This window comes from Zalophus californianus, chromosome 9 (assembly GCF_009762305.2).
Source record: "Zalophus californianus isolate mZalCal1 chromosome 9, mZalCal1.pri.v2, whole genome shotgun sequence".
Lineage (NCBI taxonomy): Eukaryota > Metazoa > Chordata > Mammalia > Carnivora > Otariidae > Zalophus > Zalophus californianus.
In genome coordinates this window covers 10953634-10966846 of record NC_045603.1, presented here as the reverse complement: position 1 = coordinate 10966846, position 13213 = coordinate 10953634, and the positions used below count along the sequence as shown (strand labels likewise).

Sequence of the window (13213 nt, the reverse complement as noted above, 5' to 3'; positions counted from 1 at the left end):
CCGTTACCAATGGGATGCTGGGAAGAATCTTCATGGGCTCATCCTTTTCCACATGTGTGCAATTATCTCATCAGGGGCAATTTCTTGACATGAACTTGGACACCAAAGTGTTCTCTGCTGCCCTTGACCCCCATCCCTGCCTTTGACTTACTGAGCCATGGACTGTCTCCCAGGCCCAGCTTCCTCCTGTCCCCCTGTGCTAAAGGCTCCCAGTAAGTCTTGCGGCCAAACTGGACAAGGAATGACAGGTCAGGGGGATATCAGGCACGTTTGGAAAGCCCCCTCTGAAGCCCCACTTGCAGCTGGAGTATCATAGGCCAGAGCCTCAGCAGTCCTAAGATTCAGGGGTGCTTCTTCTGCCAGGCCAATACCTAGTCAAGAGAAAAAAATGAGAAATTAGAGAAAATTATGAAAGGGAGGGACTTCAGAGATGATTCATCCCGGACACACCCTGCCCACTACCTGCCATGTCCTACCCAGTCCAGGTGACTCAACCATGTACCCCACGTGGGCCAAGATTTTTGTCTGTCTTGTGCCAGTGCCAAGAACAGCACATGGCACATAGTGAATGTACATACATCTACTGGATGGATGGATGGATGGATGGAAGGTTTACTCTGACTCTACAGCCCAAATGGGCTCAAGGGCAGAGCCCTTGAGCCCTTACTCACTCTGTTAAGACCCTCTCTCTCCAGGTCTCAGTTCTGCCCCTTACTCACTCTGTTAAGACCCTCTCTCTCCAGGTCTCAGTTATCACACATGTAAATGAGGTCATTGAATTAGACCATCCCTAAGCTCTTTCCAGCTTTCTTGCCTTCAAGTCAGCTATGTCCAACAGGTGAGGAATTCTGAGCTTGTGGGCAACAGAAAGCATCACCTACATGGTTTTACTACAGTTGGATTCAAGTGCCAGACCTTTCCTACCTCTCCCCCAAGAGGTTGGCAAGCTATTAAACTTCTTTCTAAATGTTTGAAAGTGATGCTTGCATAAGTTCAGAGTGGGAATGAAGTCAGCGCAGAGCTTGAATCTGAGCTTGCCTCTTCCTGGCTGTGTGACCTTGAGCAAGTAACTTAACCTCTCTGAACTCAGTTTCCACATCTATAAAGCAGGGATAGTAATACACTTTGTTGGGTTGTGGAAAAGATTAAATGAAAGGATGTGTAAGCACTTAGCATAGTGCCTGGCATGTAGTGAGCACTCCATAAATGGTGGTGGTGGAGGCTGTCTAAAGACCTCCCAGATCCCATGTCTGCAGACTGCTGTGTGTTGTTCCACAGCCAACTATGGACCTCCATGCAGTTCATATGGAGGAAGCAGACACCCATTTCAGGGAAAAGGGCTGACCTCACGCCAGAAAGAGCCTCAGGAAGAGGCCTTTAAAGGAAGCCCTTCCCATCTTCATCTTTCTTCCTACCCGAAATTCAGGTACCATCAGGCAACCACTTTGGGCCATGAGGAGATCTTGAGGATAGAAGCAAAAAGTTAGAGGGAGCCTGGATCCCTGATTCCCAGGCTTCTATGAGAACAGTCCTATATTACCTACCTCAGGCTTCTTTCTCATAAGAGATAAATATACCTCTAATTTCTTTAAACCACTGTTATTTGGGTTTTCTGTGTCATATAAAGAAACCTAATTTTATCTGTCCCCATTTTGCAGATGACAAAAAAAAAAAAAAAAGGCTCAGATGAGAGAAATTTACACAACTAGCCAGTGCTGATTTGGGATTTGATTCCAGGTCCCCACGGTTCCCCTCTAATTAAATCTACCAAACCCATTGCCACCCACAATGAGAGGGTCCCTTCAAGGCTGGAGGAGCAGAGGGAAAGGAGGTGCAATCACAGAAGGCTTCACAGAGAAAGTGGCATTTGAGTTGAGTCTTAAAGAACAAGTTAGTCATAATAACTGAACCATTTAACCAGCCCTTCAGACAGAACGGGAAGCCCCAGATGCCAGCTTGTGGTCCCAGGCAAGGTCCATCCATTGGGCCTGGCTGCAGCATTAGGGCATGTTTCAGGGGTCCCCAAGACCATCCTCAGGTTCGGTGATTCACCTGGAGGACTCACAGAACTTAGCACATAGTCTTACCTACAGCTCTGATCTATGACAGCAAAGGGGTACAAAGCAAACCCAGAGAAAGTGCCTGGGGTGAGGTCCATAGGAAACCAGGTGTGAGTACCCAAGAGTCCTCTCCCAGTGGGGCCAGCCAGGAGGCACTAAATCCTCCAGTAGCAAAGTGTGCAAACGCATGTGAGGTGCTGTCAACCCAGGAAGCTCAATAGAGACTCAGCACCCAGAGTTTTTATTGGGGGCCAGGCATGTAGGCACCCTCTGCCCAGCATATACGAAACTTGCAGACACCCAAAACAAAAGTAGGTGTTCAGCATAACCCACGGTATTTGTACAGCTTAGGCTCAGTGAGCCACTCTCATCAGAGAACAATAGAAACCCAAGTTCCCAGACACCAGCCAAAAGCCAAACCTGCAAGCAGGCCTTGTAAAGGATCACAGTCCCAATCCTGATGTGTTAACTTTTCTGCATGGGGAATGACACCTTCCTCCCCATTTCTGTTTTTGAAGTGACCCAGGAAATGGGTTTTCATGCCTCAGACCCCAATGTGTAGAGAAAAATCTAGTTTACTATGGAGACCATTTCAACAAGTTTCCTAGAGAGTGACCTTGAGTTAGGCATGGGCCCGCGGGCAACAGGGGGGCTGGTTCCAAGAGTGCTGAGAGCACAAGACTGGCAGGTCTGGCCCTGAGCTGGCCACTAACTCAAGTTCCAACTTGGTCAAAGCGTGTCCCAGAAATGAGCCTCGGTTTCCACTTCAATGAAATGAAGGTGTTGGATTTCACCTGTATCAGTGAGCTTTCGCTGCGTAACAAACCACCCCAAAATTTGGTAGCTCAAAACAGCAAACATTTGTTATTTCTCACAGTGCTATGGGACAGCCATGAGGGTGGGACTCCACTTAATGGTCCTTCTCCCATTGTTGCCCAGTTTCACTCATGAGGCTGCAACCAGGTGGCAGTCAGGATGGCTGAGCCTTTCTCTGCATGGCCTCCCATTCCCCAGCAGGCTAGCCCAGGCTAGTTCCCATGGAAGCTGGGCAGGCAGGTGGCCAGAGAAAGACACAGCCCAGCCCAGATTCAAGGGGCAGAGAAATAGACTCCACCTCTTGATGGGAGGAGTAGCAGGGTAGCCTTGCAAAGGGGGGTGCACACAGGGAAGGGTGGAAAATGTAGCCAACTTTGGCATCAACCACACTATCTCCCCTATGTTCCTTTCCTTCCTTCCTTCCTTCCTTCCTTCCTTCCTTCATTGCTCTTACCAGACATGGAGACACGGAGGTGACCTTGTCCTCATGGGGCCTCTAGCCTGGTAGGGAAACAGATGAAGAAATCGATGGGTGCCACAAAAAGTTACACCGCGTGAGCATTTATTTTATAGATATTTCTTTACACAACACTTTTTTCCACAAAGAAATTGGATCAGCCTGCAGAAAATTCACAAGCAATAAAATTGGGAATTTTAACCAGAAAGAAAATCGAAACCAAGAGGGAAAGGAGATAGTGCTCATTGAGGACCCACTATCCCAAGCATCTTACGCACATTCTCTCCCACCATCTTTTCTGTAACCCTGAGGTAAGGATTATCATTCCCCTCTTATAGGTAAGTAAACTGAGGCTCATTGCAGATAAGTGGCCTTGCCTGAGTTCTCACCAGTCCCAAGCGGCAGAGCTGAGAGTCACACAGTTGAGCCTGGTCCCAAAGTCCATATGCTACAGTAGGGCAGCTGTAAAGGAGCCTCAGATTTGACTCTGAGTTTCCTAGCAGCCTGAGGGAAAAGAGAAACTAAACATATGATTGCCAATTGGTCACTAGATAGGAAAAAACCCAGATATGTCATGGAGGAAAAGCAAAGCCTTTCTTATAGCACTGAATCCCTTTTCCTTTTCCCAAGGGAGAGTAGACAAAAGAGAGCTTGTAGGGTAGAATCTCTGGGGCCCAGCTGTCCAGAGGTGACACTTCAGCTTATATCTGAGGAGGTTGCTAAGTAAATGGCCCACTGTCCGCTGGAGAAAACTGTGGCCCCCAGCGACCACCATTCGCTGTGTGCGCATGCGCACATGCGCGCGCGCACGTCGGTGCGTCTCACTTTCCCTTTTTATCTCCCAACCCCTCCCTTTGTCTCTGTTGTCTCTAAATCTCCCATGCCCGCACCCAAAAATGCAAAGAGTCCCTGCGACACGAAACTGCTGGTTTTAGGAAGTGCTGCTGTGTCAAGAGCCTCCACACCAGATCCCAGCAGACTGACTGACTTCCTCCCCACACGGGGCTGGGCGGGGCCACCCGGAAGCGGCCTGCTGTAGCCGAGGTGACACATCTCTGCCCCGCCAGCTCCAGCAGCAGCTGGGTCAGCAGGCAAAGGCGGTACAGGCCACCCTTCCCCAGGGCCTCAGAATGGACCTGTGCCACCCAGGTAAGCACCTGGGGCCAACCTCTCTGGGCCTCAGTTTCCTTTCTGTAAGATGGGGACAATAATAGTGCCTGCTTTCGCAGGATCCTGGAAGGAATCGATACAAAAATAGATCTAAGACAGGTAGGACATGCAGAAGGAAGCAACAAATGTTTATGAGCTCAGGCTGGGTGCCAGGCTGTGCTCCAGGAGCTGGGAGTCCAGTGAACAAAGCAGGCCCTGTTCCTGCCCGCCTGAGCTCACGCTCTAGAGGGGGAGACAGACAGTAAAGGTATTAATGTAATATGTCAGGAGGTGACAAGCAGGAGGAAGAATAGCCAAGTAGGTAAGGATGATGGGAGAAGGTGGTCGAGAAGGCCTCAGGAGGAGACACCATTTGGGCAGAGGCCTGGAGGAGGGAGGGAGTGATCCGTATGGGTTTCTGGGGAAGGAATATTCCCGGGACAAGGAACCGTCAGTGCAAGAAAGGTTGCTCGAGTTGAAGATGATGATATTGGTGACAATGGCTGTCTGGGCGGCACAAGGGCCCTGCAGCTCCCGTTTGGCCTTTGGGGATGGGGTGTGAGGACTGCCTTTGGGGAGGCTGAGGCCACCGCCTCGAGTGCCGGTGGAGGGGGGCCAGGGAGGAGCAGCAGAGAACCAGGGCCGAGACCCTCCCCAATGAGCGGGACCATATGTCCGGTGGGGAAAGAGGGGAGGCACAGTCTGCACAGTTGGGAGGGGAGAGAACAGGATGGTGCTGCGTTGCTGCAAGGCACGGAGAAGTGGGACAAAGCCTCTGTGCCCTGTGCTCAGACCATCCCAGCATGGCCTGGAAGTCCAGAAGCCGAGCGCGACCAGGAGCTGTCCAGGTCCCCAGGTTCAGATGACATCCACCCTGTGAGCAATAGAACCCTTTCTTCAAACAAAACCTAACACGGAGCGGTCTGACCCCGCCGCCCAGGCCTCCTGGGCCCGGCAGGCTCTGGGGAACCCAGTTAGAGAACCACCCATCCCTTTCAACAGCCTTTGGGCTTTTGGTGGCAGGTGGCTCACAAACTGGGCGGGCTCCAGGAGTATGTCTTAGGTGGTGCCTAGAAGACAAGAGGGGACCCAGCGAGGAGCAGCGCCAGGCTCAAGGTCACTCAGCAGATAGGAGGCGACAGGAGGGAGGGGGGCCATGTCCGCACACACTGCCTGGCTTCCCACCCTTCTTACTTTGTTCTTTTGGGGCTTCACAGACTGAGTCCTTCAGAACAGGGTGGTTGTCTCCACAATGAGGAAACGGAGGCTCCCAGAGGTGAACTAGAGGAGAGGGCTGACTTGCTTGATGTCAGGGGGCCCGAGCAGGGACAAGAGCCTGCAAGGAGAGCCACGGGTTAGCCTGGGCTGTGGGAGACGGGAGGCCAGAAGCTGGGGTGCTGCTCTGTTTAGGCTGGCCCTGGGGAAAAGTGGCCTGAGTAAAGTCAATGCAGGTGGTGTGTTGGGAGGTCTGAGATCTCCATGGATTGGTCCATTCATTCATTCATTCATTCATGCTATCAACAGTCCTCCTGTGTGCAGGTCCTATGCTGGGCCGTGTTGGGGACAGCAGTGACCTGGCTGTGGGCCCAGCCGTGGGGGAGCTGCTGGTCCAGTATGTGGGGGAGGGGGAGACAGATCCTGCAGCACAATGACCCAGGGCTGATGAGGAAGCGACTCCTTCTGCCTGGGAGGGGGAGAGCCGGGAAGACTTCCTGGAGGAGTCGGAGGGAAGGAAGGAAGGTCATCCTCCATTACCCAGAGTGGGTCTTAATCAAAGCTCCTCCACAGCCAGGTGACTTCCCCTCTCTGAGCTCAGATTCATCATCTGTCAGTGGGCACCATCCTCCCGGCCCGGGCTGGGAGAGTAAGTAGGGACTGGGAGTCAGCCCCACCTGGCTCAGGTCCCAGCTCGGCACCAACCCACCCTTGGCTGTGATGGGCCTTTTCCTTCTGTGGGCTCCGGCTCCCCATCTGTACTGTAGACAGGATGGTGGCCAAGGTCCCCCAGGACAGCCTCCCCTCCTGCCGTGTGTTCTGCCCAGAAGCAGATCAGGCCCCCTCCCCCAAGGCCTGCCGGGAAGGCTAGAGGTCCAGGCAGCAAAGCCCCTATGTGACAAAAGATAGCACCTTTGGGCTGGTGCAGGGAGGCTGGGCGCAGTCAAAAATAGATACAGCTTGGCTCTGGGGGTGGGGAGGAAGCCACACAACACCCACAGAGCCCTGGGGGCTGGGCCGGGGAGCAGCTCCGCCAGACACCCCCTCTGCCCCAGTGCCCCTCGTGCTGAGACTCCCAGATGCCTCCCTCTGCCCTCGGGGCCCCAGGATCGCGCCCTCCTCCTGCCCTGGAAAGGGGAAGCAAGGCCAGCTGTTCTGGAAGCAGGGCTGCAAGCAGAACGATTTCTAAAAATACGATGGGAAAGAGGAAGGACAAAGGGGAAGTCAGGAGGAGCTGCGGAACAGGTCAGGGTGGGCACGAGGGCACCCCCAGCTGGCCTGGGCAGCCTCAGCCTTCAGCGTGGGTGGGGCCCGTCGTCCACGGGGAGCCCTTGTGAGGTGGGAAACTCAGAGCCAAGGGAGGAGTCAACAGAGTTCATGGTGGTGGCTTTGGTCCTTCTCCTTTTATTATTTGTTTGTAGTTTTATGTCTATTGTTATCAAAATGTGCCTCCCATGAGCTGCTCTGGTGTTTGAAACTCCAGCATCACCAGGCTCTCACTCTGTGTCCTTGTCACCCTTCCCGAAACATCTGTGCCCTCAGCTCTGAAATGGGGGGAAATCCCCTCTTGAAACACGGAGGTGAAGGGTTGGAAGGTGGGGTGCTTCCCATGACCTTCGGGACAGCACAGGGGTCAGAATCCTGTTGGGGTCAGAATCCTGCCAGAAGGGGACAGGGGGGATCCATTAGCATGCCTGTCAAACCCCAAAAGAAGCTCTGTGAAGAAAGAAGGCAAAACACCCCCCTCCCCACCCCCATACCATCCCACTGTCCCAAGAACACTCTCCACCCACACCTGTGCCTCAGTCTCCCCAGCTCGAGGAAGTTGGCTTGGTTTTCTCTCTCACTCCCCAGAAAGGGAAAGAGGAACCGACTGTGGGCATCATTCCGCATCTGGCCTTCATTCTCAAACACATCGTCATGGTCAGCATTTCCATGTCAGGACCACCAGGGCTAGTGTCTGATGGGGCTTTGATGATTTGCATGAAAATATCTGGCATCAGAAGATCCCCATCAGGGCGGTGGCCTCGGAGTCCTAGCTGGGCCTGGGTGTCACCACTCTCCAGCTGTGTCACCTCAGGCAGGTCACTGGACCTCTCTGAGCCCCGGGTGCCTCGTGTATAGAATGAGATCAGACAGACCTTCCTCTGGGAGCTGTCATCGGGATCCAGTGGGATAGAAGACGGCGAGAGCCTGGAGCCCACAGGACCTGGCACATAGTAGGGGCCCCAGCAGCGTCCCGCCCCCAGCAGATAGCTTGTTTTTTGAGCAGATCCTGGAACCGCTGCGGAGACAGGAGGGACGTGAGGGAGAGTGTCCCCAGACACTGCACCAGAGGGCACCTGAGAGGGGAGAAGATGAATGGGAGCTACCAGGCCAAGGGGAGAAGGAAAGGCATTACAGACGTGGGGAGGGCCCACGTGGGAGCAAGCGGAGGACGTCCAGGAGGCCGAGGGCCGGCGCAAGGATGGCGCAGTGTGAGCTGAGGATGGGGCTGTGCCTGTGGGACTGGTGGGCCCAGGCAGATTCGGGGTCTTGTCCCCAGGACACGGGGACGCCGTGGGAGACTGGATTGGAGGTGCCGCATGGAGGCAGGGAGACACAAGGATGCCCTGCAGTCATCCAGGGCCGAGCCTGTGGTCTGCGTGGGGGAGGGGAGGCATGGGAACAAAGGAGATGAACAGGGCATGGGGGTGGGGAGACTTGAGGGAGAGAGAGAGGGAGAGAGCACTGCGTGTCGACATGTCTCCTGGGGTCCTGGCCACTTCCAGGAGCTGTAAGGATTAAAAGGCACAATTTATACAGAGCTACTGGCATAAAGTAGGGGTTTTTGAGCTGAAGGTTAACGGGCCTCTTGCTTTGTCCCCTGGTATAAGTACCACCTCCCCCTTCTGTCTGGAAGCCAGGCTCTCTAGGCCTGCCGAGCTCAGAGTGGCAGGGACAGAAAGGAAAACTCCCAAATGGGGGTCACCAGGAGGAGGGTACACGGAGTCACTCCTCCTCCGTGTGCCTGGATCTGTGTCGGTGACCTGTTGGGGACAGAGCACCACTAACCGTCGTTGGTTTAGGGTGTATACTGCATCCCGGTAGACGGTGCCCGGTCCAAGCAGGATGTCGGCTCCAAGCTAGTATCTCTGCTGCACCTTCACGAAGCTCTGCCTCTGCTCTGTCAGGCTGGCAGCCTCTGGTGGCGAAGTGCCAGAGAGGACCAGCAGGGCCAGGGCCATATTCTCCCACACCGGCTTCACTGTAAATAGGGTCCCTTGAGGGCCGCCTGGGTGGCTCAGTCATTAAGCGTCTGCCTTCGGCTCAGATCATGATCCCAGGATCCTGGGATCGAGTCCCGCGTCGGGCTCCCTGCTCAGCAGAGAGCCTGCTTCTCCCTCCCCCTCTGCCTGCCGCTCTGCCTACTTGTGCTCTCTCTCTCTCTCTGTCAAATAAATAAAATCTTAAAAAACAAAAAGAAGAAAGAGAGTCCCTTGGTCCAGTGTGATGTTGGGCGGTACTCATAGTGAGTGGGCCGATCAAGCACTCTGAAAGCCTCAAGACAGGGGCCCCGGCCAAGGCTCCATGTGAAGGAAGGGCCACTGTGTGTCCAGAACATGTGTGGCTTCCAGTCAAGATAAATCACTGGCCTTTAAGAGTAGAAGGGATCTGATATAATCAACTTGCCACCAAGTTGCTGGTGGCCTTCCTGGGAAACAATGGGTCTCTATTGTGGCAGTTGGGATATTCAGCAGTCGCAGGAGCTGGGGAAGCCTAGCTGAGTGGCTCCACATGCATCCTCCGCCCAGACCCCATGGCGGCTTCATCCTCAGAGAGTTGTACCAGCACTGGGCTGGCGGGTCAGAGACAGGATGACGTCACCGGCCAGTCATTCTGTCTGCTTGGTGGTGCAGGTCCTCTCCTCTGGTGGATGGTTGCTGGGGCGCATTAGTGTGCTTCACAAAAATCTTCACCCTCGGGGTGCCTGGGTGGCTCAGTCCAGTGAGCATCCGACTCTGGATTTCTGCTCAGGTCATGATCTCAGAGTTGGGGGATTGAGCCCCGCATTAGGTTCCATACTCCATACTCAGTGGGGAGTCTGCTTGAGATTCTCTCTCCCTCTCTCTCTGCCCTTCCCCCCACCACTTGCACTCCTTCTCTCTCTCTCTCTCTCTCTCTCTCAAATCAATAAATAAAATCTTAAAAATAAATCTTCACGCTCCATGTCCACTCCTAGGGGACCATCCACTTGCTCTTCCTTAGACCTCTCTGTTCCCAATCTTCCAATCTTCCTTCTTTCCAGCCTCGGACCAAGATGTCAAGCCATGCTGTCCTGGTCATTGTTAACCTTAAAAAATAAAACTCCCAGTTATTTTACGAGCAAAGACGGGTTTGTTGCAGAACAGTATAGAAGTGCAATCCAGGACAAGCAAGCTATGGTCAAACCCTTGGCAAGTCCACAGAACACAGGAGAGGAGGCTCTTTCCTAGAGCAGAGGGGAGTTGGAAAGTTGGAGTTAACTGGGAGCTCGATGTGTAGTGGCTTTTCATTGGCTGAGTTGTGACTTTCTCATCCGCTGGGCTGTTGCTGAGGGAGGAGAAGAGCCTCCCTCTTGCAAGGTGTGTCTCCTTCTCTCGGGTCTGCAATTGAGGAGGGTGTGAGAGCTCTCCCTGTGGGCCCCCTGACTCCATTCTAACAGAGATTTCCTTTTATTAATTTTCACACCCTATATGCATGTGTATTCTCACTTCGTGCCCCTGCTCTTTGCCCATGAAATGGATGGCCAGGTGCTCTGGCCCAGTTCTCCCCACTGGGAGGATTTCTCACCACTGTTTCTCCGGGGCACCTTTGAGGAGGGCTGTAGTTCCACAGCTATCCAGTTTTTACTTGTCCCCAAACACTAAGCCGCCCGTTCTGGAACCAAGTTCAGGTGTTTTGCTCCTTTGCCAGAGAGATCACAAGGGACCTACCCATGCAGACATAGTGTGAGCTAAGGGACCCGATGCAACCACAGTGGATGACACAGGGGCCTGGGTGACCTGTCCATGGGGCTTACTGGAACCCTTTGTTCACAGCTGTTCCTGAGGGAGCCACTATGAAGGATCACTCTTGTGCTCAGATGGCTTTATGACTCTGTGGGTCACACAGACCCATCCTGACCACTTGAGCAGGGCAGACATTATCAGTATATCATTATCATATATAGTTGCCCCAGCGTTGCAGGACCCTTCCTTCTGGGGACCTAGCTTCTTCTCAGTTGGCAGAGTCTATGTCAATACTGGTTCAGGTCCAGAAAGTAGGCAAAAGGTCGTGGCTTTTTATGCAGGGGCTGTCCTTTGGGAGGGGCATATCCTTGGGTGGGGCAGCTCTATTTGGCCGAGTTAGGTTCCTAGGGAAGAACTCAGCTGTGACAGCAGCAGGCTACCCCCCAATCCCACCCCCAGCCCCCGAGAGAATGGGGGCCTTGGTCCTGAAGAGGAGAATTGATGGCACAACATAGCACCTATTATACATCTGTTGGACACCTACCATTTATTGAGTACTTGCTTGGTGCCTCCCCATCTCAATACTCAGTTCCATCTCAGAGTCCAAGATGGCTGCACAGTCAATGGGAGGGAGACGTAGGGAAAGGGAGCCCTTAATATTCTCTCTGCTTGGGGCGCCTGGGTGGCTCAGTCATTAAGCGTCTGCCTTCGACTCAGGTCATGATCCCAAGGTCCTGGGATTGAGCCCCGCATCGGGCTCCCTGCTCTGCGGGAGGCCTGCTTCTCCCCGTTACACTCCCCCTGCTTGTGTTCCCTCTCTCGCTGTGTTTCTCTCTGTCAAGTAAATAAATAAAATCTTTTAAAAGAAAAAGTTCTCTCTTTTGCCAAACTATGGAAATAGCCCAGATGTCCATTGACAGATAAATGGATAAAGATGTGGGATATATATACAATGGAATATTACTCAGCCATCCAAAAAATGAAGTCTTGCCATTTGCAACGATGTGGATAGAACTAGAAGGTATTATGCTAAGTGAAATAACTCAATCAGAGAAAGACAATTATATGATTTCACTCATATGTGGAATTTAAGAAACAAAACAGAGGAACATAGAGGAAGGGAGGGGGAAATAAAACAAGACGAAATCAGAGAGGGAGACAAACCATAAAAGACTCTTAACCATAGGAAACAAACTGAGGACTGCTGAAGGGGAGGGGATTGGGAGTTGGGGTAACTGGGTGATGGGCATTAAGGAGGGCGTGTGATGTAATGAGCACTGGGTGTTATATACAACTGATGAATCACTGAACTCCACCTCTGAAACTAATAATACACTAGTAATGTTAATTAATTGAATTTAAATAAAACTTAAAAAAATATTCTCTCTGCTTTCATTTGAGAGGGATAATGTCTGTCCTTAGAAAACCTTAAAGAAATGTGACCAGGTATTCCCTAAAGCTATGACTTAAAGAGTCAGGGAGTGTATAGACAGGCAGACAAGCATGCCAGTGTGGAGGATCTGCATGAGCAAACGTGGGGAAATAAGACAGAGACAGTTTGGGGACAGTGAGGAGCTGGTAAGGGGACTGTCAGGCTCTTAATGAGAAGAGTGGGAAATAAGGCTGGCTGGGGAGGCCAGGGCCAGGATGAGAACTTTTCTCTCTTAAGTAATATGGAGTCCAGGGGCGCCTGGGTGGCTCAGTCGGTTAGGCGACTGCCTTCGGCTCAGATCATGATCCTGGAGTCCCGGGATCGAGTCCTGCGTCGGGCTCCCTGCTCGGCAGGGAGTCTGCTTCTCCCTCTGACCCTCTTCCCTCTCGTGCTCTCTGTCTCTCATTCTCTCTCTCTCTCAAATAAATAAATAAAATCTTAAAAAAAAAAAAGTAATATGGAGTCCATGGGGATTTTGACCAGGTGAGCATTGTGGATGGAACAGGATGCACAATGGGTTAGAGGTGGGTCGCTGACCCCAGTGTGGCACCTTGCACAGAATACCAGCACACACATGTCTCCCTTCATTCATTTCCAGGTGATGAGGAAGGAACCCAGGCTTTGTAGCCAGCCCAATCCAAGTCTCACTCTGGCTCAGCGGCTTGTCCCTGTGCAACCCTGAGCAGGTCACCTCATCTCTCTGAGCCTCAATGTCTAGAGCAGGGACTGTGAATTGTCCCCCAAAACCCAGTCTCCCCATCTTACATAATAAGGGTATCAGGACCACCATACTAAAGGCTCATTTCCCAGCTTCCCTTGCAGCTAGGTGTGGTCATGTGACTACTTCTGGCCAATGGCATGTGAGACAAAATGATACACCACTTCCTGGTTGTGCAAATAAGTGTGGATAAATGATAAACACGGGATCCAGGGAAAGAGTAAATGAAAGTTCCAAGGAAGGACAAATGCCTCCAGCAAGTATTCTGAGTACCTGCTATACGTCAGGTTCTTTCTAGGGGCTGAGGATGCAGCAGTGAGCAAAATTGTTGATGTGTCTGCTCTCATGGTGCTAGGAGTATAATGAGTAGAACAGAAAAGATGCGAATAAACAAAA

At 52.4% G+C, this 13213-nt stretch overlaps 1 protein-coding gene across 2 annotated transcripts in view; it reads left to right on the top strand.

Annotated features, from left to right (window-relative positions):
• Positions 1–4228: 4228 nt before the first annotated feature.
• Positions 4229–13213, top strand: part of CYTH4 (cytohesin 4) — a 31000-nt gene continuing 22015 nt past the window's right edge. The window contains exon 1 of one of the 2 annotated variants that reach the window (XR_003520073.2): positions 4229–4482. Coding sequence is in view for 1 of the 2 variants with exons in the window: in XM_027595096.2 (XP_027450897.1) it covers positions 4464–4482 (19 nt within the window). In the remaining variant the exon portion in view is untranslated. The remainder of the gene's footprint in view (positions 4483–13213) is intronic. The other variant, XM_027595096.2, reaches the window with a different exon arrangement.